Here is a 23,633-nt window from a genome sequence, read left to right on the forward strand (position 1 = left end):
TTTAATTATCACGATACGATATGCTGCTGGTTTCTGCCGATTTATTACACATGTATTAATTACACTCCAGTGGCGCCATGATCCTGCATGTTTGTGTTGTCTGATTTTGGTACTACATGCTGTCGAGATGCTGTAAAAACTAGCTCCGTGACGCCGCCAAGTTAAGCTTAGACTGCGGCCATATTTGGAACTAAGCTCAGAAGCTTTAATGGGAAAAATATGTAAGCAAACTTTGTGAAAAATGGTACACACACACAGAAATAATAAATATATACATATGCACATGCATTTATGCAGGCGGGGGAGGGGAGATCATCTTTATATTTCCCACCTCCAATACATCCACCCACCCACTTACACATCAGCACATACATGCAAGCATACGCACACAGCCAGTTGTACTAGAAATCTCTCTCTCTCTCTCTCTCACTCACTCTTTCTTTCATACACTCACACACACTTAGAGCCACACAGAGATTATCGCACACGTCGACAGAGCGCGCAAATGACGTTTGCTTAGCTTTTGTAGGCAACTGTACCCATGAGGCCACCAGCCACCACCACCCCCCACAAAATAAAGACACAGTAAATGGTTTTTTTTTTTTTGGTTTCTTCTCTAGAAAAAACCGTTTATTTTTTGTGTGTGATTTTTGTTGTTTTGTAGTTTAAAAGAGTTTTAGGGTTTACAATTTCTTTAGCCATTTTGGGTGTTATGTTTTTGTTGTTGTTGTTGCTGTATTGGTTAATTTCTGATGTTCTGTTCTTGGATGCTGTGACAATCTTCAAGATAAAGATTTCTGCTGAATTTTGTTGTAAACTATTTCTATGTATTGCTTGTATATAATGTGTATTTTTTTTGTTTTTGTTTTGTTTTATAATATATAGCATATGTATATAATAATGTGTAATTTGTTGTTATTGAAGTTTACGTTAATTTCTGCAATCTATGCGTGTGTTTTGAATGCCCGCCCCACCATCCCACCATCACACCATCTCACCATACATGATCCGTGGGGGTGGCTAGCGTTCTGTTCTATTTCTCTTCGTTCTCTCTCGCCTAAAACGTATAAAATGCATGTAATTCTAAAACTTATTTAATCAACTACCTTCGTCTCCGCTCCCCACACAGTGAGAGAGAGCGGAACGAGCCACCAGGGGGGGGCCACTTGTTTTATTCCTTTCGTTTCCTACTCTCGCCGTAACACCACAACATGGATGGGTGGTATTTATATGTGTGTGTGTGGTGTACTAATATTGCTTGATCTTCCAACAGCAATAACCGTTGTTCGGGTCCCGCGAGTAAAGGAAAGGACGAAAAAAACAAGATCTATTTTATATCTAGTGTCTACAAGATATATGTATGTTTTTTTTTGTTTGCTTGTTTGTTTACGTGGTATATGTATGTATATATGTTTAGAAATAAGTGTACTCAATTCGGTCTTCGGTGTTATGTTGGATACCATTTTCAGATGTTGTTGTTGGTTGTTTAAGTTGGGTGTTAAAAGTGTTGTTTGCCTACCAACCGTTCGCTTGCCGTCTCTCCCATGACTCTCACTCTCTCGCCGGGTATAGCCAACCTCCTGGTCTCTTGCTGTTTGCCAGCAGTCCCCATTCACACTCGCTGGATGGTATTGGTGCGGCATGCCCCATGCAGCAGCTTCTTTCGGGGACCACTCCACAGGGCAATTAGTTAATGGGTTCTGCCAGCAAACAGCGCATCCTCCACGACAGTTGGAGATGTGGTGGCGATGCTCCGAGACATTGGGATCCCATTTGAATGGGATGAGAGAGAGCGAGCGAGTCATGTAGTTTGCGGCGCAGCGACGACGGTGGCTTACAATATATATATATATATGTTGTATATATATATAAATATATATAGAAAAAAAACTTAAGTTCTAATGTACAATTATAATAGCAATAATAATAAGTGTTATGCGCAATATGTGTATGTATGTTTAAGTTAAATCTTCAGGTGCCATCTCTTGCGATGGCAATCGGGCGAACGAACCGTTGTGTTGTGTGGGTGCCCAAGTTGCCAGCATTTCGAAGGATTAAATTAAAGAAAACTGCCTCTTCTTAAATTAATCTTAACTCGAAAACAAAGATGGTAGGTGTATACATGTAGGTTTATGAATGGATGATTGATCAACTTGTTTTTGATTTGCCCATCAATGTGGCGCGACCATTTGCATGATGTTTGTATTGCTGCTGCTTCTGCTGGTTTTTGTTGTTGTTGTGTGTAGCAGCGCAGCGGTCGCGCGTCCATTGCACGGGGAATTGTTACACTACACTGTGACCATACTGCTCCTCCTTAAGCACGCTCGCCACGGATGCGGCGCGCCAACTGAATGTCCTTGGGCATAATAGTGACGCGCTTGGCGTGAATAGCGCACAAGTTGGTGTCCTCGAACAGGCCCACCAAATAGGCCTCGGAGGCTTCCTGTAAGATGTACCAGAGATCGATAGTTTTAGTTCAGTTCAGGTCATTCGTGCATCTAAGCGAGAGGGGGATTGGGGACGGGACGGGACTCACCTGAAGGGCACCAATGGCAGCCGACTGGAAACGGAGATCGGTCTTGAAATCCTGAGCGATTTCACGAACAAGACGCTGGAACGGCAGCTTACGGATGAGCAGCTCAGTCGACTTCTGGTAGCGACGGATCTCACGAAGGGCAACAGTGCCGGGACGATAACGATGGGGCTTCTTGACGCCACCGGTGGACGGGGCCGACTTCCTAGCGGCCTTGGTGGCCAGCTGCTTACGTGGAGCCTTGCCTCCAGTCGATTTACGGGCGGTCTGCTTGGTACGAGCCATTTTTCTTCTTTATTTGAATCAAAGACTGCAAAATCCGTACAAAATTGAATTCCCTTTTTAGTAAAAGATTTTGATCCTCTTCAATTTGAGTTAAATTTCTACGGTTACACTTAAAACACTGACTTTGATCCTATTCTACACAATTTCTAGACTTTCGGAGGAGCAATGCCCAAGCGGGCGATGCTCAGCGCCAGAGCGCTGGCAGCCAACTGTGGCAGATGAGGCCGCTGTGGCCCAGAGGAAAACCTAGCGAGGGTTGAAATCTTTGGCCAGCTGCTGCTGCTCAGTTCCTCTACATTTTCCATTTGCCGGCATTCGGTGCTTTCTGGGTAACACTTGAGAAACGTCCACTCGAGTGGAGACGGACGACGTCTGGTGTCTTGGTGAGCTTGGGCTTGCCCGCCTCAGTCGCAGCTATGGCTCGCTCTGGCCCCCGGCGGCGGCAGCAGCTTCGCTTCGAGTGCCTCTTCAGCGCCCTCTTGAGCCATTGTGCGAGTGCATATATTTCTTTTTCCATGAGCACACACAACATGATTCGCTCTTTTTTCCATCATCTTTTTTTTTGTATGTCGTTTCCCCCGAGCCATGCTGGGCCTTTCTTTTTTTTTTTTGTCGTGTTGCGCGCCTCTTCAACTTATTTTATTTTTTTATGCGGAATCAATCAAGTTGAAGTAATGATTCGTGGTTTTACATTTCTCTCTATTTCTGTTATTTTTACCCAATATTCTTCACCGTCTTACTCTTCCCGATCTGAATTGGCCTGGAAAAATATTACTTTCCAGAGCGCGGCGGGGTGGGGTGCGAAGAGGTTTGGTTTCTGCGTGTGTGTGTGTGTGTGTGAAGTGAACGTTAAATTGTACGAGGCGCCAAAAAAGTAAACAAAACAAAATAAATTATTGCGATGGCGCGCATTAAAACGCGCCAAGACAAAGAGGGATGGCACTACTACGATTGGCGTTAGACAGAGAGCGCCAGTGGTTGTGGCGGCCAGGCCAGCCAACAAATTGCGTCGTTTGTCAGAGCCTACATGTGAATTCGTGTGGCGTGTCCGTGTATGTCTGTGTGTGTGTGTGTGTGTGACAGCTGCACATCCCAACGAAACTCCAGACAAAAGAGAATATGATGCAAGCAGGGGGGACTGGGACTATAACTGTAACCCGGGGGAGGTGGAGAGCCTTCTGAAAGCACAAATCATCATCGACCAAACCAGTGCGCATGACTAGTCACACAAATATGCAACTGCACTTATCTATCTACATATATGTATGCATGTGGGCACGAAGACACACTTGCACACAAAATTATTTTATTTCTTTGCCCGCCTTTTTTTTATTACACAAAACTATTTAATTCGTCTCGTTACGCACACACATACAAATGTAGATTTAAACATCTGTGTGTCGTACAGCACTCAACAAAAAATAAAAACACAATCACATGAGTATGCATATGCATGTACGTATGTGTTGGTTCAGACAAAAAGCACAGCGCATACAAATTTAGATATTGTTAAAATATAAAACTACTTTAAGTACACCTTTAATATGCACCGTTTTTGTTTTTAACGATCTCGAAAATTCTCACAAAACTGTTAAATGTAGCACTTTTTAACACATTATTTCGTATATGCATTGTAATGCTTGCATGTGTGTGTGTGGAAATTCACACCAAAAAAAAAAAGGAACCGCCTCACCAATTAATAACAAATTATTTTATCTGATTTACAACCAAAATATGTAAATATATATTCTCGCGCCCTTTTTGATGGTCCATACTTTCCATACTCACACAAATATTTATAACAATCACTTAAACTATTTTGTTGCTACTCTCCCTCTGGCAGCCATTTTGAAAATTCGAGAAACAACAAACGGTACGGTACCCCACTTCAATGCATCCATCGTGCAAAACGAAGTCACCTCTCACGTCGTCTTCGTGCATTTGTGTGTGTATCCGTCGTACAAGAAAAAAAAATATTTGTAAAGCGGTATTACAAATCTGCTGGCCGTCCACCGGAACCCCAACAATAAAAACAGATGCAGACAGACGTCAAAAGTTTGGGGCTCCGCCAGCTGTCAGAGCCCCGAATACGAGAACTGAACATTTTAGGGCTCCACCGATTGGTTTGGCCAGCGGAGCACCCGAAAACCAGAAAAAAAACTAAGCAGACATGTAAAATCAGGGCTCCGCTAGACGGCCGCCGGAGCCCCGAAAACAAAATTGTCGTCCATACATATCTACCGCATATTATTTTAACAAAAACATTTCCTCTACAGCTATCAAGCAAATCTTAAGCGAGTAAATATATTTTAATAGACTTTTAAAGAGCACTCACCGTTTAATTAGTTTAACAAACTGGAAATCTATAAATTTCAAGATTTTTTCACAGAGAACACACGAACACACACTTCGACGAAAATTTCACAATCAAGACTTTTTTCCTAGAGGTGTCAAACCATCGATGGCACTATCGATAGTATCGATATTTTGCTGCTAGCCTCTACTATCGATGGTTTTGAGACTATCATGATAGTATCGAGCTACAGTCGTTCCGCTTTTGATATGTTTGGATTGGCTGCTATAAAATACGAAGACACATTTGTAAACAAATCGAAAGGTGTCATATAATTTTAACAATGGACAAGTTCCTAAAAGGTTTCAATGGTTTTTTAATAATTATTAGAGCTATCACGATAGTATCGATTGTTTTTTCAAAACATTCAACGTTGATATTTCTCGATTTTGATATTCCGTTTAATATTACTAGCTAGCTGGAACTCTCAGCCCTAAACAAATAACTGTATCCGATAGATACATAAATTTGGTTCAGGATTGGCAAGTTTTCAGAAGTCTTTTTTATTGGATTATTTACATATTAAGGTTCAAACAAAAACAACATAGATCGAATGTGTCGTCGTTTTGTGGCGTTGCCAGACTCGTGCAATTCGTAGTTGCAGCGGGCTGCCATACCATAAATATCAACAACAACAAAAATTAATAATTAATAATTATTTAAGCTCGATACTATCACGATAGTATCGATTGTTTTTTTTCAAAACATTCAAAGTTTATATTCCTCGATTTGGATATTCGGTTTAATATTACTAGCTATTTATGACTTTAACAACTAAACATATCATTTTATCAATTAGGATAATCAATTTTCAACAAACTGGCTTATTTTAAAGATTATTTATTAAATAAGGTTTAAGCTAATGCAAAATTGCAAGCAACGTGACCGATAACGATAAGAAATACCATGTCGCTAAAAAATAAATACCATTAAATACCATTTCAGTTTCGAGAAAAACCATTTAAATACCATGCCATAAAAAAACCAGGGCATCAAACGAGACTTAACCCACTTAACACCCCTATATTTAAAAATTTGAGCACCCTTTGTTAAACCGCGGTAAATAATACTGTTTGTAGAGGCTCCTTGTAACTCCATCTTCCTCTTTACTTACAAAACAAAAATGACCACCGACATCTTTCACCTGTAATGCGTAAAATATGTTAAAGTTACATACATTTTGTGGGAATATTAAATACCCCCTGGTCGACAATGGGATAACGTTCCATTTTATTAATTGAAATCGTATTCCTCGATTTTGATATTCGATTTAATATTACAAACTATTTAGGACTTAAACGACTGAACATATTATTTTATCAGATAGTTGATTCAATTTTCTTCAATCTGGCTTATTTTATTGACTCTTTGTTATGAGATTGTCTATAAAGTAAGGTTTCAATAAAATAGGTCAACAAAAATGTCCACACCGTCGACCAGAGCCCTCGTCCTCTCTCACTCTTTCTCGTCCAGTGGCGGACCGGAATGCAAACATCTTGAATATTTGTCAATAGGTGGAAAGAGTATAGAGCAGATTGCATTTATACTAAGTACTGTTCCGGGTTGGATAGTATCAGGGCACGTTTGCCCAGACTCCCAACGACAGGAAGCAGAAGAGACGCATAAAACAGGGGGAGAGGGTTTAGTGGTGGAAATCAGTGTAAAATGATTTTATTTTTGATTGCATTGCATTCACAATTGCAAGAATGCTTGTTTAAAGTATTAAATATTCTATTGCGACTTCTTGTCCTCCCTGAGCGGTTTGCCGAGGGGCTCATCCTTGAAGTGAAGGAACACAAACGAAAAGATAAAGACGCCAATCATCATGGAGAAGGCGCTCGTGTAGTACGGGAAGGCGCTGGGAATGAAGCGCTCGTACTGCGTGTGCTCTAGCGGACGCACCGACACCTGGGTGGTGCTATACAGATGGGTGTAGCCGACACGATTGTAGTCCACCTTGAACTGGTAAACGCCGTAGACATCGGGTATCTTGAACCTGGCCTCGTAGCTGCCCGTCTTGGTCTGCTTCAGGAAGGTCCTCACGAACGGATCGATGCGCACAAACTCCAGCTGGATGTCACTGGCCTTGTACGCCTGCCACTTCCCAGCGACCAGCTCCTCAATGGCAATGGTATAGATCACGGGATCGGTGATGGTGTACGCCTCCACTGGGGGCTGCAGCTCGCCCTCCTTGTGGTGCTGCACAGAGGCAACGCGCAGGCGGCCGGTCTCGCCAAAGACCCACTGGCTGATGGACTCAGCGACGACTCGATTGCCGGAGAGCTTGTGGAACACACCGCTCTGGGCATACTGGACGGCCGTGGTGAAGCTCTCGTCCGAAAAGAAGAGCAGGGAGCCGGAGAAGACGACACGGGCATTGTTGCGCGCCTGGAGAGCGGCAATCAGCAGAGTGCCGCGTCCCACAGCATGCGGATAATCGGTGACACTGGACTGAGGATTGTAGCTGTACGCGCTGCTCTCGGCGGTGAGGAGCTTTAGGACCAGTGGGTTCTCCTTGTCGGCAATCAGGCCCGTACCTCGGTACAGCAGTGGTGCCGAGTCGGCCTTGCTGTTCTCCTTGCCAACAATGGTATCGGCCTGGATCAGGTTCTTGGCCGATGTCAGGATGGTTGTGTGTTCGCCAGCATCGCTGACGTCGTAGTTTAGATGATCGATGACCGCAGCGTTCTCCTCGTCCAGCTCGAAGCCGCACTCCGAGGCAAACTCCCGCAGGGCGTCACCAGATTTTTCACTGCCAGCCACCAGAACATTGCCACCGTCGTCCACAAACTTGGCCAAACGCTCCACATTGATGTCGCCGCCAAACTCCTCCACACTGGGCGCAAAGATGATCACATTCTTGAAGAGATACTCGCCATAGCGCGACAGCAGCAGGCTAGAGTCGTCCGCTAGCTTGTAGGTTAGCTTAAACCCGCGATCTGCAATGAAATTCGTTTTTCCCCAATCAAAATTTGTACACGTCATAGGTTAGGGCCAGAAGCCGGGCGCGGTGTCTCTTACCCTGCAGCGTTTTGAAGAAAATCGAGTGAGTCTCGCGTATGGCCAGATTGTCGAGCAGCACAAGCGTATTGGCATCCGTCTGCAAAACTGCATTGCAATTAGAAATGCCCAGCAGGGCGATTAGTACCAATTTCCACATATTTAAGACCCTTTTTTCTCCCGGACCGGCTTTTGTGACACAAAAAAAAAAGAACCACTATAAATGGCCGCGACGATGGAGGCTACGCGTTAGTGCGTTTCTCACTGCGCGCTGTGTTTTTGAGCGCAGCAAGGGTACTCTTGAGTGTGTGGAATCGTGCAATTCACACAATATATTTTCATTCATTATCTTTGAATGTAGTAAAACCCTTGCAATGGACCGACTTACAACGATACGGAAATTCATTTTTGATCCGATATTTCACTTAGTAATCCCATATTAGGGTTTCGTAAAAGAGATCTATATTGTTACACACAGTATGGAACTGTCAGGAACTCGACAAATATCTTATAAATAACGCTTTTTCTTCTAATTTCTGTTTAATCTTTAAAAATGTTTATAAACTTTTGCGAGTTTCATAACAGACCGAACCGTATCAGGGATGCAACATTTACTGGAATACCCCCGATACAGCGCCAGGCTTCCATGGACTCGCGTATTTGAATAGTTCTCTGTATACAAAAGGCAGAAATAGGTTTATCTAAGAGAAAAGTTTTGATTGGTAAGAAAGCGCAATGGAAATATTCGAAAGCTGCTGTCGAACTTGCGGCAGCGAGTGCGTGGAGTCCCATAACATCTTCGAGGATGTGGTCATGGTACGTGGTAAGAAAGTGACGCTACTGGATATCCTTACGGCCTGTTTGCCCGCGTCGCTGACATCTTTAGAGGAGGACGATGACTATCCCAAGCAGATCTGTCGCATTTGCGTAAAGAAAGTGAGCCTCGCCTACGAGTTTCACAACACCTGGGTAACAGCCCACGCAGAATTCAATGTGGCACTGAAATTCGAGCAGAGACGAAAGCGCAGCCTGGCCTCAAAGACGCAGGCGAAAGCCAAAATAGAGTACACGCTGTACCCCAGTGTCGAGGCTATCGAGGATGCCCATCAGACTGATGATACCCCCACCAACACAGTGATATTCAAAATAGAGCCTGGAACAGGTAGGCTACTGGCGCACACACTGAACTTATCGAAATGAATTAATCCTCGTCCTCTCTCGTTTCAGCATCTTCCCCAGATATGGCGTATATGTTGCCGACAGGGCCAGTGGCCGAGCCGCCGACAGAGGAAGGGAACTACAAGTGCGCTCTCTGCGAGGCGCGGTTCCACACGGCAAAGGCCTGCAGATTCCATTGCAGATTCGTGCATGACGTACAGTACAGCCCATAATCCAACGCCATTCCATTGTGTGTACGTTTATGTTTTTGTTTTACTTAGCTATAGCATGAAGCAAAAAAAAAAAGTGGTGCAATGAGAATGACATTTTTTGCTAGTTTGTTGTTGTTGGCTTTCTTTAATCATCCTCATCGTTGCGCACCTTCTGGGCACGGGGATCGTCGTGACGGAAGACGACATAGCCCAGTTTGTAGCGGCGATTGTCGCCGTCCTTGGCATAATAGTTGGCCACTCCGATTCCTGCCATCACGATGCCACAAATGGCCATGGCAGAGCCGGCGACAATGTCGGGTATCTCGTTCCAGGCGCGCTTCAGCAGCGACGTTGTGCCACGGGCGGCGGTTGCAGACATCTTCGGTGCTCTGTTAAAGTATATTGTTTTGGTGGGTTTTCAAGGGATATTTTGCAATTATTTACCAAAAATTGCCGTTTCAGTTACACAACAAGAGACAAGCAGCTGCTGGTGGGGATGATGTTTAATATATATTGATATATCGATATACACAGCAGCTGTGTAGTTTACATGCCATGTCAACTACACGTATTATTGCGTTGTTCCAAATTTAAAAATGCCTTTTTGTGCTCTTTTATTAACAAATAAATGCGCTTTATTGTCCCAAACGAAGCTGATTTTAAAGTAGATCACGAATTGTTATTCGAAAGGGTGGCCCGCAATGCTCGCATATGGAATTTTTACATACAGGGCCAATATCGATATTTTTTTAGGATCGAAATAAAAATTCTTTTCTTTTTTAAATATACTTTTTAAAGGGGCGACTGCAGTGGCCTTGAATATTAATTTGTATTTTTCTTTTTGATTTAAGATAAGTTCCTAGTGTAAGAGTAGAGCAACGGTTATCACGCATCCTGCTCATAGTTTTCGGTCTTCATGTCGTTCAGACCCAACTGCTCGTTGTCGTCAAAGGAGCGATCATATCTCTCCACAATCAGCTTGTCGTCCGCCTCTGTATCGTCATCGCTCAGCGATTGTACATAGGTATTGCCAGCGGGATCCTCCAGCACCAGAGTGAGGACTTTTTCCAGTTTCATGACCGCATCGAATGTTTCCAGGAATGTATCCATTTTTGATTTGGTTTTCTCATCGGCGGAGTCATGGAAGAAGGTGCCGTCCAACTGGTCGCGCATGGCCACCAGCAGACCCTCAATGGTGGTGAAACGTCCACAGAGGGCATGGGGCCCCACCTCCAGATCAAGTTCGGGTATCGAAAGACTGCACGTCTCGGACTTGAGCACATCTCGGGACAGATCGTCCTTGGAGGCAATGCTCACCTTGAAGCGCACGCCCTGTTTCTCGACACCGCCGCCCGACTTCACCTCGTTGGTCTTGTGGCCGCAGCTGCCGCACACCGTGGCCATGATGACCACCTCCTTAAAGTGCGGTATCTCCGTTAGCTTCATGTTCGTCTCGCACGGCGCCTGACAGTTGGGACAGTTGGTGGCGAACTGCAGAACCTCGCCCTGCAGATTCTCGATGGGCCACTCGTCCTCGGCGATGGGCTGCAGCAGATGATCGTCGTGGTTCTGGTCGTAAAGACCTGGTTGGGGGATATGGAGTTATCGTTATCCATGGCGACTGACAATCAATTAATCCACTTACCCAGTTGTTCGTTTTGCTGCTTGGAGCGAGTGAAGAACGCTGTCTTTAGCTGTGGATCTGTGGCGGGCGCCACAGTATTCTCAATGAAGCTGTTACCGGAAATGTCCTCGAGCAGGAGGCGGAAGGGTTTCTTCATTTCCTTGAGCTGCTTCAGTCGATCAATGTAGACATCAATGGATGCCGCCTCGGTCGGATGGTCGATGCGGCGCTTCTCCTGGTCCTGCGACAGTCCGGCAATGGTGCGTTCGATGATACCCTCCACCGTGGTCACCTCGCCCTTCTGCGATTGCACTGGTATCTCCAGCTCCACCTCGGGTATGTTGATGCTGGAGTTGTCCGAGCGCACCACCCGCCGATTAAGATCGGCTGCCGTCTTCGCCTCCAGCTCGATGCGAATGCCAGACTTTTGGATCTCGGATGCCGACTGCATTTCATTGTTCGAGTAGCCGCAACTGTCGCACTTAAAGGACATGATCACCACCTCGCGAAAGAAGGGAATTTTGGTGGGCAGCACACGGGTGATGCCATTCTGGAAGCAACTGATGCAGACCGACTCAATCTCGACAACATCCTCCGTCTGATCGGCATTGATTTCGCGAAATATTGCCTCCGGACGCGCCTCGTCCACGCTGGCGGCACTATTCGCAGCGCCCACAGTTGACATGTTTATAGAAAATAAAATCTCACTTAAAATATTGCTGAATAATAAAATATGAGCAACGTGCAACCAGTTAGGGATGTGATTTTACAATATGTATTGATGGCATTTCTACGTGGTTTTTACATGAATTCTACATGAATTATGACTGCAGCAGGCAGTCGATAGCCGGATGGCACTATAGATATTTTGAATTCAAGGTATGTTTGCGGTATATGTTGCAAATGAGAAGGTAATTTTCTGTATATGTCTGCGCGTCAGACGTGCTCAAGGTGTTTTTAGAGCTGAGAGGGCCGACTATCTAGTAATATTAAACTGAATATCAAAATTGACGAATTTCATATAACAAAATATCATGGTATGGCAGCCCGCAGCAACTACGAATTGCACGAGTCTGGCAACGCCACGAAACGACGTCACATTCGTTTTATGTTGTTTTTGTTTGAACCTTAATATGTAAATAATCCAATAAAAAGGACTTCTGAAAACTTGCCAATCTTGTAGAAAATTTATGTATCTATCGGATAAAATTATTTGTTTAGGGCTGAGAGTTTCAGCTAGCTAGTAATATTAAACGGAATATCAAAATCGAGGAATATCAACTTTGAATGTTTTGAAAAAATCAATCGATACTATCGTTATATTATCGGGCTCAAATAATTATTAGAGAACCATTGAAACCTTTTAGGAACTTGTCCATTGTAAAAATTAGATGCCACCTGTCAAATGTGTCTTCGTATTTTATAGCAGCCAATCCAAACATATCAAAAGCGCAACGACTGTAGCTCGATATTATCATGATAGTCGCAAAACCGTCGATAGTAGAGGCTAGCAGTAAAATATCGATACTATCGTTAGTGCCCTCGATGGTTTGACACCTCTAGTTTGTGTGTGTGCGTTCGTGTACGCGACGAAAAGTATATAAAATCGTAACGAGCAGAGGAAAAAACGTGTGAAATATACATAAAAGGTACCGCCAGATGAAGAATAATTGGCGAATAGTTTAAGACAGTAAACGCATGGCTTTCTGTCTGGCTATATCTTGTTCAGATATGGCTGCTGTTTAGGCATTTCAAGGACCTTCTTTGCGTACTTCTCCTCCTCCGGCTGGCTCCCCGTTTTAGTCTGTGTTCTGCTATATACAGTGTGTTTCGGTGTGTGTGCGCTTGTGTCGCGTGTGTCTTCTGACCACGACCACCTGGGCGGTAGTCAAGTGGAAATTTTGCGTTCAAGGACAACACGCTAGTAACACCCTCTCCATCCCTTCCTCTGTCTTGTCCATAGGCTCCTTGCATCCACTGCGGGAGGGGCCTTCAAGGAGCAACCAAATGTTCTTTTTCCCTGGTCTAGTTATTGTCAAGAAGAGAGCGGTGGAGAAGGACGGCGACAACTTGTCTGGTATTTGTACAGTTACATTTGGAGGGGTTCCCCCTCTCAGAAACAGTGGTGAGGTGGTAAAGCGTTTGAATAGAGAGTATAAGGATTGATTATTCTAAAATAGAATCATATTTTCAATTTCAATTTTCATACAAATAGTCTAGTACATATGTAGGTACATATGTGTTCAAATGTGTGTGTGTGTGTGTGGCGGGATGCCGTTGCTTTTTCTGTTCTCTTATTTTATGCCTCCGCGTTTGAGCGAGCTTGCGCACACCAATACAAATGTACATGCATGCCGCTCTTTCGGTCGCGCGCCCCGAAACACATGGGACCCCAGCCAGGCCCCAGCATTGCACTCGAAAATAACTGTTCGCAATTGTGAGAGCGAGAGAGCAAAACAAGCGTTTAGAAGAAAAAATGTACGTAAAAGATGCGAAAGAAATGAGAAAAAAAAATCAGCTGCGACGTAAATCTCACACAAAAAACCGTTAGGTAGGATGAAGTGATGATGTGGAGGGGGGGTTGGCGTTGGGAATGAGGCATGAGGCATGACAACCATTGAAAAAGTGAAATAAATCCGGTAAATGGATAAAACAAAAAACCGTCACATTTCACTACCACGTGTGTGCTCGGTGTCTGTGCTTGACATGTGTACATATGTATGTACATGCATACCTATGTGCGTGTGCAATTGTTTTCTGCAGCTGATTTATTCGAATGTGCGAGTTTGCGTTTGTCGGGTAAGCGGTTATAGAAGGGGAGACCACCATCTAATCAAGTTTTAAATCTGTTACACATCCGCTGCCCAAAAAAAATTTTTCAAACTGTAAACGGCGATGGTTATTGAGTTTGTATGTACTATATTCAATTGCATACGCAATTTTCCCCTGGTCAAGGACTCAATTTTTGTTTGTTTAAATGTGAGACGGTTGTCCCTGTGAAAATGTCATTGGAAGCCAGGAGACGGCGAAGAACGAACTGGAATATTCCACAGATTGTTTTCCATTCATTCCCCTCCCAATCAAATTCCCTGTCAATTCAATTTCGTTTGACAGCTAATTAACTTATTGGACCAATTAGCCAAAAACTGGTTTTTAGTCCGTTACGTGCCTTTGCCCCCCCCTCAACATAGACTGCTAGACTTCAAGAGGTGATGATTAGAGGAAATGGGTTGGTGGGGGGGGGGGGGGATAGATGAAACGACAGCACTGCTGCTGCTTTCAGGTACCGTTCGACGCAGACGCAGGCGCCTGCGTGTTCCCCTCCTCCCCTCAACTGACGAAAAAAAAATGGCCAAAGGCTAAAGAGCAAAAGAAGAGCTCAGCTGCTTACGATTCGCGCGCGTGTTGTTTGTGTGTGTGTGTGTGTGTGTGTCTGTGTACTAGTACATAGCTATACATATAAAACAGAAATCGTAACGTAAACGTAACGTAAACTAGAACTTCCTCCCTTGCTCTCCCCACCGTTGCACTCCATTCCATCCCCGCTCTCAGCTTTCGCATGAAACGTGTATCCTATGAAAAGGGGGTAGGGTGGTGGGCGGTGCAGATTAAACAAATTGAAATGATGTGCGGCATGATCTGTCACCGTTTTTTGTTTATTCATAATACGAAATGATTTCTTTCCTATGAATTGGGGTTTAGGGTCTCATTATTTCCAGCTAACGGTGCCGCCGTTTCTCAAACGGCATCGGATACCAATTGGATTTATGTTTCTGATTCGCCTCAACCCGTAAAATATGCAGCATAATGCGTGCGTGCATATGCGCGCTCTTGCATAAGAGCGACAGGCGTTGTCTGAGTGAGAAAGGGGTGGAGGGTACTGCTGCCTGCGTACGGACTGCTTTCCCCCTACCACTGCTTAAAGAAGTCCTGAATAAAAGAGACATCAACTACTTATTTGCATCTTACGCATCCCATAATTCGCAGTTTGAACCTTCGAAATATATACATACACACGTACATATGTATGTAGAGTAAATGTCAAATCAAAACGGATCATGAAGGATCTATTTGGTTGAAAACCTTATTTGTCACTTTCTCTCAGTTGTTCAGTAGAGCAGGCCGTTCCGTTAGGTTGTCTTTTCTAGTTTTGTTTTTATTTTTATTGTTGCTGATTTAGTTCTTTTGTTGTGTGTTCTTGTATTAGTTTACTTTTTGGTTTTTTTGTTATCGTTCCTATGTGATTACTAATCGATTCTGTCGCGTTGATTAGGGTTTAGGTAATCGTTATCGTGGGCGATTATTGAAATCGACTGTTGCATTAATTTACTGACAACAAATTTATCAAATTGCAGCGCGGCGCTGTCGTCCATTATCTTTCTTCTTCGTCAGTGTTCGTTATCGTCGTAGTCTCGTCGTCCTTTTTTTCGTGCTCGTCGTCGTTCCGAACGAAGAAAGAACTGCATCAACAAGAACAAGATCACAAGCAACAAACACCCACGCAATGCAAATGCTTTAACCGTTGACCTCAAAGGATCAAAAAGACGACTGGCAAAACACGCAACACACACAAAACAGGAGGAGTATCGCCGCCGAGGATGTCCACAAATTGTCAATAAATGATATACGTGTGTATTTATGGTATGTATTCCCAAAGATCCGAATAGAAATAAGTCGTTGCAAACTTAAGAACAACAACAACAACAACACGTAATCGAAAAACAAATAACAGCAACAATTCAGTAATAATTCGTGCCGGCTTTTTAAAGTGTGTGCGTGCGTTAGTGCATGTGTGTTTGTGTGTTTGTATGCGTGCAAATGGATAACTGAGAGACGCCAACTCATATTAGTCTCTCTCCCACTCTCTCTCTCGGAATGACTCCCACTCAATAGCGTTACTCTGACGACTCAACCTCTCAGTCGTCTCTCTCTCACTCCAACTGCTCTTTGGCTGTGCCTGCGTCTTCGCCGCTGCTCGTTCTGGTGTTCGTGTGACAACAACAGCACTCGCTCTTCGCTTCGTGACTATTGTGTGTGATTGTGTGTGGAAGTACCGTTTTCTGGATCATTTCAATACCGAGGCTTGGCATGGCCGCTCGTGGAGAGATCAAGAATATCAGGGAGGAGAGCCAGCAACAGCACCAGAATCAACAATAATATTAAGCTCAAAAGTATTTAAAAACGAAAACGAAAATCGTAGAAAGAACTAAGTGGAAAAAGTGCAACTCTTATACATCAACAAAAACAACAACAACAAAACAAAGCCAAAGCCAAAGTTTAAGGATTTATACAACTAAAAAAAAAAAAGAAGAAGTTAAGGTTCCACAACTTAAGAGTGGAAAAAAACCACTGTAAGAATAAGCACACACAACAATCTCTCTCCTTTACGCAATCATTCAACCATCCACCAACACCACCACACCCCACAAAAAGGAAGAAACCACAAAAGACGAACACACACAACATCCAACCACAGAGTGGGTGGCAAAAGGAGGAAAAGTCAATATATATTTATATATATATTCGATTATATAAAACACACAACACACACCACACCAAAACAGAAATAAACGAAGAAAAAAAAACCTGTTGCTGGCAACAATGACAACCCTCGAGGAGCATATCGTCTTATCTCCCGTGGAGGCGGTGGAGTCGTCTCACGTGTCGCTGTGCGACGATGTTACCAATCTATCGGTCCTCGACACGGACACGGATGTGAGCAACACGAGCAGCAGCTCCAGCAGTTCCAGCAGCTCGAGCAGCTCTAGCTCCGGCACGGACACGGACACCGGCAAGGGCAGCAGCACCGTGGGCAGCCTAGATGTGACGAGCGTTAGTTCATCCAGCATTGGATCGGCCGCGGGTTCGGTTACATCGCCGGCCCCATCAACGGCTAATTCGAATACGTCGTCGGGACTGGGCCTGGGTCTGGTGGTGGACATAGACAGCACGGCGAGCAGTCAGGAGCTGAGCAGCCATGGCGTCACCGAGCTAGACTCGCTGGAGGACTCGTGCAGTGGCCTGATCAAGGATGGGGATAAGCTCTGCAAGCTGTGCAGGTGAGTCGATATCTAGATCTACATATTATGTACATGATATCTATATTGTCTAATATTTGATAGCTCTCGCTTGGTTATGCCCCGCATCTTGACCTGTCTGCATGTCTTTTGCGAGGATTGTCTACAGGCCCTGGTGGCCACTGATTCGGTGTCGGCCAGTTCGCCCAATAGCTGTTCCTCATCCTCCTTTGATGGCAGCGAGAATCAGCATTCGCATCGTTTGCCCTTGCTGTTGGAGTGTCCCGTTTGCAAGGATGTCACCCGACTGGGTCCCAAGGGTGTGAAGGGGCTCACATGCGATTATATTGTGACCAATATACTGGATCTATCGAACCTCGAATCGGAGCAGATACCCTGCACCTCGTGCAAAAGCAAGGAAGAGGCCATATCCCGATGCAATGATTGTGCAAACTTCTTGTGCAACGGCTGCGACAATGCCCACAAGTATATGCGATGCTTTGAGAACCATCAGGTGGTGCGCATTGAGGATCTACAGAAGAACGTCCAGGACAAGCTGTTCATCCATAAGCCCGTGTGCTGTGGCCAGCATGTTAGCGAGAATCTCAAATACTTTTGCTTCACCTGCCAGGTGCCCACCTGCAATGATTGTCTGCTGGGCGAACACAAGGGCAGCGACCATCACTATGAGACGGCCGTCGTTGCCGAGCAGGCAGTGCGCGCCGATCTGGAGGATATCATTAGCGAGACACTAAAGAAAGCCGACTACTGCAATGATGCCACCGGAAATCTAAGCAGCGCCCTCACCGAACTGCAAGCCCAAAACGACATGGTCCATCAGCAGATCGAGGATAGCTACAAGATGTACAAGCGTATGCTCGAGAAGATCAGAGACGATCTGATCAATGAACTGGGTCGCCTGCACTCGGATCGTGAGCTCAAGATCATGGATCTCATGCAGAGTCTGGAGAACAACTCTGGGCGGTTGCAGCAGGCGGCGCAGTTTGGCCAGCGGGCCATTGACAAGGCCAATGCCGTGGAGTTTCTGCTACTGAAGCCCCTCGTCACAGCCCAGTGCAAGAAACTAATGGAGCAGACACCCAAATGTGACATCAACTACCAGCTACAGTTTGAGACAAAGCCGGAAAGGTTCGAGCAGTTTGCCCGCAATATGTTTGGTAAATTTGCGACCGAGTCGAGCTGCAGTCCCGTGGATACACCCAAGCCATTGTCACCGGTGCCGTCGTCACACCAGCACCAGCAGCAGCATCAGCAGCACCAGCAGTTGCAGCAGTCGCAGTTGCCATTGCAATCGCTGCATCATTCGTCGCCACTGATTGTGGGCCATGGCCATGCCCAAGGTGGCAGCTCCTCGACGCGCGGCAGCTCCTCGGTGCAGGGACGCCTCAGTTCGGCTGTGTTTAGTCCAAATTCGTTGCCATCCTCATTGCAGAGCTCCTTTGATGGCGATAACTCGGCCATGACTAGCTTCTCGCTGATTAGCACTCTGCCACCGGACTCACCGTCACAGCTGCAGCAGACGCCACAGCTACCGCAGTTAACACAAATGTCGCAGATGCCACAGATGCCACAGCTGCCACAGATGCCGCAGATGCCTCAGCAGCAGGCACAGCAGCAGGCGCAGCAGCAGCAGCAGACACAACAACAGGCGCAGCAGCAGGCGCAGCAGCAACAGCAGCTACAGCAGAAGCAACACCAACACCAACAACAGCAGGCACAGCAGCAGGCTCAACAACAACACCAGCAGCAGCAACAACAACAACAACAACAAGTAGTACTCCATCAGCCGCAGACGCAGCAGCCTATGCCACCGCAGATTGCTCAACTGGTGACGCCTCAAGGCATTGTCCAAGTGCAGCAGCAGGCTCCTCATGTCAATCTGAATGCCGGACCCGGACCCAACATGGCCGCACTCAATGGCATGGCCGGAGGCGGCGGTGGTGGTCCACCCTCGTCCTTCAGCATGCTGGAGTACAATATCTCGAGGCTGGCCAGTCTCACCGAAACAATGTCCGATTCCCTATCCGAGGCATTGGCCGTGGGCGGTGCCGCCGCCGGACCGAATGTGTCTCAGGTAACTGCTGGCTCAGCTGTTGCCGGAGGCGCTGGAGCTTCGCACCATCAACAGCAGCAGCAACAGCAGCAGCAGCAACAGCAGCAGCAGCAGCAGCAGCAACAGCAGCAACAGCAGCAACAACAGCAGCAGCAGGCTGTTATGCCCGCCTCAGCGGTGACGCCCAGTCAACCAATCACTTTGGCGGACATTCTGTCCGGCGATCAGCGGGCGCTCAACAATCTTCAGGCCCTGGCCAAATTGGGACTCAATAATAATGGTGAGTGGATTCGATTCGATTCTATTCGATACTCTCTTTAACGAATGGTGCTTTCGTTTTTATATACTGTACCATTTATTGTTTTCTAAACCATTGCAAAGTCTTGAGGAAAATCATAATTGAAAAGAAAAGAGATGGAAGATATGTATGTAGGATATGTAGAGGAGCTCTTTACGCGAATTTTATATGAATTCCGTCTGTCAAAAATTATCACCAGGTTAACTATTGTTTTATAAAATAGCTATACACTTTTAGGATATTTCCCATATTCTCCAATATCTGGCTTTGCAACAACCGTTTTAATTTTTTCCAAATTGCTACGAAGCAGCCAGCTTTCCTACTCTCGTGGCAGGCCGTTTGTGCAACCAATTTTGGCTTCCAGACTCATGTATGTATATCACACTGTTACAAGTGGATTTCGAAATTTTTCCACGCCCTCTTCCGCCATCACAAAAGGCGAAAATCTGTGGCATGCACAACTTTGAAGAGAATTACCATATTTACCAGGTTGCCGAATTTGGTTCAGATCGAATTATTATTATATCCAGAATGAAGAAATTTTCAGTTGCTAACCCCACCAGCCGTTACTCATTCTCTTTCTCACTCGCAAACACTCTATCTCGTTCAAATCTACATCATGACAGATGTAGAAACAAAAAATGTAAACTGATGAAATATTTAAAAATTTCACATAAATCATAAGTTTACATATATACTGACTGATTACGGCTGTAAAAGTAGAGTCGCGTAACAGAAGCGGCTCGCAACGTTCCCTCTCGCAGGTAGTTACATGTCAGACAGATTTCCTAGCTTCATATCAAAGATCTCTCCTAGTCTCATAGTAGGCAGCTTACATGGTTTTATAGCAACAATCTTTTATAGTTTCATGGCAGCCAGTTTTCTTAGTTCATTAGATGTCTTAGTTTTCCAGCAGACACTTTTCCAGCTTCGTAGGAACGCGTAGTAGACAGATTTCCTTGTATCATAGCAGAGAGCTTTTTCCAAGACAAGTTTGATATTTTATCCCTGTATGTGGGTCAAAGATGTTCATGATAAGAAAATGTAAACATGTATATCTCTTCCAGACCTTGCAATGGTGTCCTTCCTATTATTTCTTGTCGCGCCTTCAGTTCTTATGCTTTTGAGTTTATTTTTCTTTCCTTTCCTTCCACACACACACACACACACACACACTCCAACCTCTACCACTGTACCACTCCAACCCACACACACACCCACTGCGACACTGCACACAGATGATCTGTTGTCGAGCGAAAGCTCATCGGGAATTGATTTTTTATCAGATTTCTGCCTGCCAGCTGCCACCTCGCCCAGCCTCCAGGCCCTCAATCCGATTGTCGGCGGCGTCGAGGATATTGGCCTCAACAGTTTCCATGCCGTTGCCCCTCCCGGCACCACTAGTGTAGTGACCGGCCGCAATAAGGCCACACCCATGCAGATCAGATGCAAATTCGGTTCCCTGGGCACGGCCAAGGGACAGTTTAATTCCCCGCATGGCTTTTGCCTGGGCGTTGACGAGGAGATCATTGTTGCCGATACAAACAATCATCGGATCGAGGTCTTTGACAAGATGGGTGCCCTCAAATTCCAATTTGGGGTCGCTGGCAAGGAGGAGGGACAGCTATGGTATCCCCGGAAAGTGGCTGTCATGCATAATAATGGAAAATTTGTGGTTTGCGATCGCGGTAATGAGCGCTCGCGCATGCAGATATTTTCAAAATGTGGACATTTTATGCGCAAAATAGCCATCAGGTGAGGGCCTACACATATTTCTTTATAGTATTTGTGTAAATACATAATTAATATGTGTTAATCCCTAACAGATATATTGATATTGTTGCCGGACTGGCTGTCACAGCAAAGGGTCATATTGTGGCCGTCGATAGTGTATCGCCCACTGTCTTTGTTATATCCGAGGAGGGGGAGCTGGTGCGCTGGTTCGATTGCAGTGACTATATGCGTGAACCTTCTGATATTGCCATACGAGGTGAGTGTCCCTATTTTTTATTTTTCCAATATTTTCTAATCAAATATAACTCTTTTTATTTCTTTTTCAAGACAACGATTTCTATGTTTGCGATTTCAAGGGTCATTGTGTGGCCGTTTTCCAGGACGATGGTACATTCCTCTATCGCATTGGCAACGAGAAGGTCACCTGCTTCCCCAATGGCATTGATATATCGAATGCCGGTGATGTACTCATCGGTGATTCACATGGTAATCGCTTCCATGTGGCCTGCTATTCGCGCGAGGGCGCCCTCCAGTCGGAGTTTGAGTGTCCCCATGTTAAGGTTTGTTGTGTACCCACCTACACTCACACTCACACTCACAATCAGACCAAACTAAACGAGAGCCATCATCGCACATCTGAACTCTCAAAAGACAATACTCACTGTTCCAATTGTAATTTACATGTAAGCTTTTTTATTTTCCACACTATCATTTCATTGTTTTGAGCCAGCTACATTTCTGGTATGCGTTTCGTGATGATAATGATTTGATTACAACGATCTCTAACTATTTTATTTCGACACATTTTTGTGTACTCAATATCAATACATTCATATTGCCAAACAATTATACCATGCTCGTACCATCAAATACTTATCATAAGACAATATTTAGTTGTAGTAAAAGTAGAAGTAAATGATGTAGCTTTTGATTAATTTATGTACTTATTTTACGAGTATTCGTGCATTGTATTCTGAATGTAAAAAATTGTATATTCCGTTGGGTCCATTAGTAGCACATTCACATTCTCTTTATTGTGATTTTACTCGCCTCTCACTTGATTTTCTGTCTACGAGTTGTACCAAATTCGTTCCTAAAAAACATCTACTAGTTATATCCTTATTAGTCCCTTGAATTTGTAGAAATACTGCCACATAACCTAGAATTTTTGATCCATTGATCTTATGGCATACTAGTAACTCGCATTTGTATTTAAGTTAGTTGATATGACACGGCGATTAACATGCAAATTATTCACAGGTTTCACGATGCTGCGGCCTGAAGATCACATCCGAGGGATATGTGGTCACTCTGGCCAAGAACAATCACCACGTTCTCGTGCTGAATACGCTCTATGTTCACTGATTGCAAATTAAAGCCCGCAACAATCGTCCGTCAGTCGACTTGATCAAATACAATTATAAATACTCGTCAGGGAAAATATACGGCTGTCGTCGTCACCTGATGCCCGGCCATACACACAATGCTATCTGTCATATATTGGCGAGAAAGCAGCAGAAGTACGAAAACAGGATGAACAACGCCAGCGTAAATGCCAACGCCAATGCCAATACCAACACAAGCGGCAGCCAAAACAGTCAGCAACACCATCACCAACAGCAGCAGCAGCAGCAGCCGCCACCGCATCCACCGCAGCCCCCGCCGCCGCTGCAGCCGCATTCGGTCATGGACCATCTACCAAATAGTCGCAATCCAATCGAAACCAACAGCTACATCTTCAACCACAACTACAACAGCATCAATTGCGACAAAATCAATGTCAATGTCACCAGCAACGTCAACGTCAACAGCAACACTAACAATTGCCAACAGTAAAGTGTATATAATCGAGAATATATATATATATATATAGACACATTATATATATTCAAGTTGGAGAAATACAAGGACGCAAAAACAAAATCTCGAAAACCAAAAAATCCTTTTAAATAATAATAAAACAACAACAAAAGCGTGTAAAAACGGCGATAAAATAACAACAAAATGAAAATGATACAAGAAAAATGCAACAAATACTATTTTTGATCTCTAATTTAAAAACAAACAACAAAAAACAATTAGCGCTACTATTAAAAATTATAAAAACAAAAACAAAAACCAAACATCAAACAAATCTAACAAACGAAAAACCAACAACAAATATTTTACTTAGTCTAAACAAAAACTAAAAAAAAAAACAACTAAAAACTAAAAAAACAAAAGGGAAGATCCGATATTTTCAAAATGTTTTTTAAAAACTTTTTTTAATCTGTTTTTCATTATAATACGTTTCGTCATAAGATTCTGTTCTTGTTAAAATTGTCATAAAATACACTATCACACGT

General features: G+C 44.4%; 6 protein-coding genes across 7 annotated transcripts; 2 read left to right on the forward strand and 4 right to left on the reverse strand.

The window, feature by feature from the left end:
- Window positions 1–768: 768 nt before the first annotated feature.
- On the reverse strand, window positions 769–5,260 carry LOC111082335 (histone H3.3A). Its single transcript, XM_022378540.2, has 3 exons — window positions 5,154–5,260; window positions 2,537–2,843; window positions 769–2,443 (listed from the first exon to the last, which is right to left on the reverse strand). The coding sequence occupies exons 2-3, from the start codon at window positions 2,816–2,818 to the stop codon at window positions 2,315–2,317; spliced, it is 411 nt and encodes a 136-aa protein (XP_022234232.1). The 5' UTR covers window positions 2,819–2,843; window positions 5,154–5,260; the 3' UTR covers window positions 769–2,314.
- Window positions 5,261–6,812: 1,552 nt separating this feature from the next.
- LOC111081558 (dolichyl-diphosphooligosaccharide--protein glycosyltransferase 48 kDa subunit) lies at window positions 6,813–8,390 on the reverse strand. Its single transcript, XM_022377653.2, has 2 exons — window positions 8,193–8,390; window positions 6,813–8,110 (listed from the first exon to the last, which is right to left on the reverse strand). The coding sequence occupies exons 1-2, from the start codon at window positions 8,329–8,331 to the stop codon at window positions 6,903–6,905; spliced, it is 1,347 nt and encodes a 448-aa protein (XP_022233345.1). The 5' UTR covers window positions 8,332–8,390; the 3' UTR covers window positions 6,813–6,902.
- Window positions 8,391–8,790: 400 nt separating this feature from the next.
- On the forward strand, window positions 8,791–9,650 carry LOC111082284. The gene is made up of 2 exons (XM_022378470.2): window positions 8,791–9,333; window positions 9,399–9,650. The coding sequence occupies exons 1-2, from the start codon at window positions 8,907–8,909 to the stop codon at window positions 9,560–9,562; spliced, it is 591 nt and encodes a 196-aa protein (XP_022234162.2). The 5' UTR covers window positions 8,791–8,906; the 3' UTR covers window positions 9,563–9,650.
- LOC111082285 lies at window positions 9,585–10,093 on the reverse strand. Its single transcript, XM_022378471.1, has 2 exons — window positions 9,986–10,093; window positions 9,585–9,930 (listed from the first exon to the last, which is right to left on the reverse strand). Exon 2 carries the CDS (start codon window positions 9,918–9,920, stop codon window positions 9,687–9,689), a length of 234 nt encoding a protein of 77 aa, XP_022234163.1. The 5' UTR covers window positions 9,921–9,930; window positions 9,986–10,093; the 3' UTR covers window positions 9,585–9,686.
- A 56-nt stretch (window positions 10,094–10,149) lies between these two features.
- LOC111082283 (zinc finger protein ZPR1) lies at window positions 10,150–11,935 on the reverse strand. The gene is made up of 2 exons (XM_022378469.2): window positions 11,187–11,935; window positions 10,150–11,124 (listed from the first exon to the last, which is right to left on the reverse strand). The coding sequence occupies exons 1-2, from the start codon at window positions 11,848–11,850 to the stop codon at window positions 10,427–10,429; spliced, it is 1,362 nt and encodes a 453-aa protein (XP_022234161.1). The 5' UTR covers window positions 11,851–11,935; the 3' UTR covers window positions 10,150–10,426.
- Window positions 11,936–12,712: 777 nt separating this feature from the next.
- On the forward strand, window positions 12,713–23,275 carry LOC111081718 (E3 ubiquitin-protein ligase TRIM33). 2 transcript variants are annotated; one of them, XM_022377857.2, is made up of 8 exons: window positions 12,713–12,814; window positions 15,521–15,806; window positions 16,059–17,224; window positions 17,288–19,536; window positions 20,793–21,309; window positions 21,381–21,544; window positions 21,616–21,848; window positions 22,549–23,275. In XM_022377857.2, the coding sequence occupies exons 3-8, from the start codon at window positions 16,767–16,769 to the stop codon at window positions 22,651–22,653; spliced, it is 3,726 nt and encodes a 1,241-aa protein (XP_022233549.2). In that variant the 5' UTR covers window positions 12,713–12,814; window positions 15,521–15,806; window positions 16,059–16,766; the 3' UTR covers window positions 22,654–23,275. The 2 variants fall into 2 exon arrangements, with proteins under 2 accessions (XP_022233549.2, XP_022233556.2); XM_022377864.2 differs by having other exon boundaries at window positions 20,841–21,309; window positions 22,549–23,274.
- The last annotated feature ends 358 nt before the right edge of the window (window positions 23,276–23,633 follow it).

The sequence above is a fragment of the Drosophila obscura genome, unplaced genomic scaffold (assembly GCF_018151105.1).
Source record: "Drosophila obscura isolate BZ-5 IFL unplaced genomic scaffold, ASM1815110v1 contig_73, whole genome shotgun sequence".
NCBI lineage: Eukaryota > Metazoa > Arthropoda > Insecta > Diptera > Drosophilidae > Drosophila > Drosophila obscura.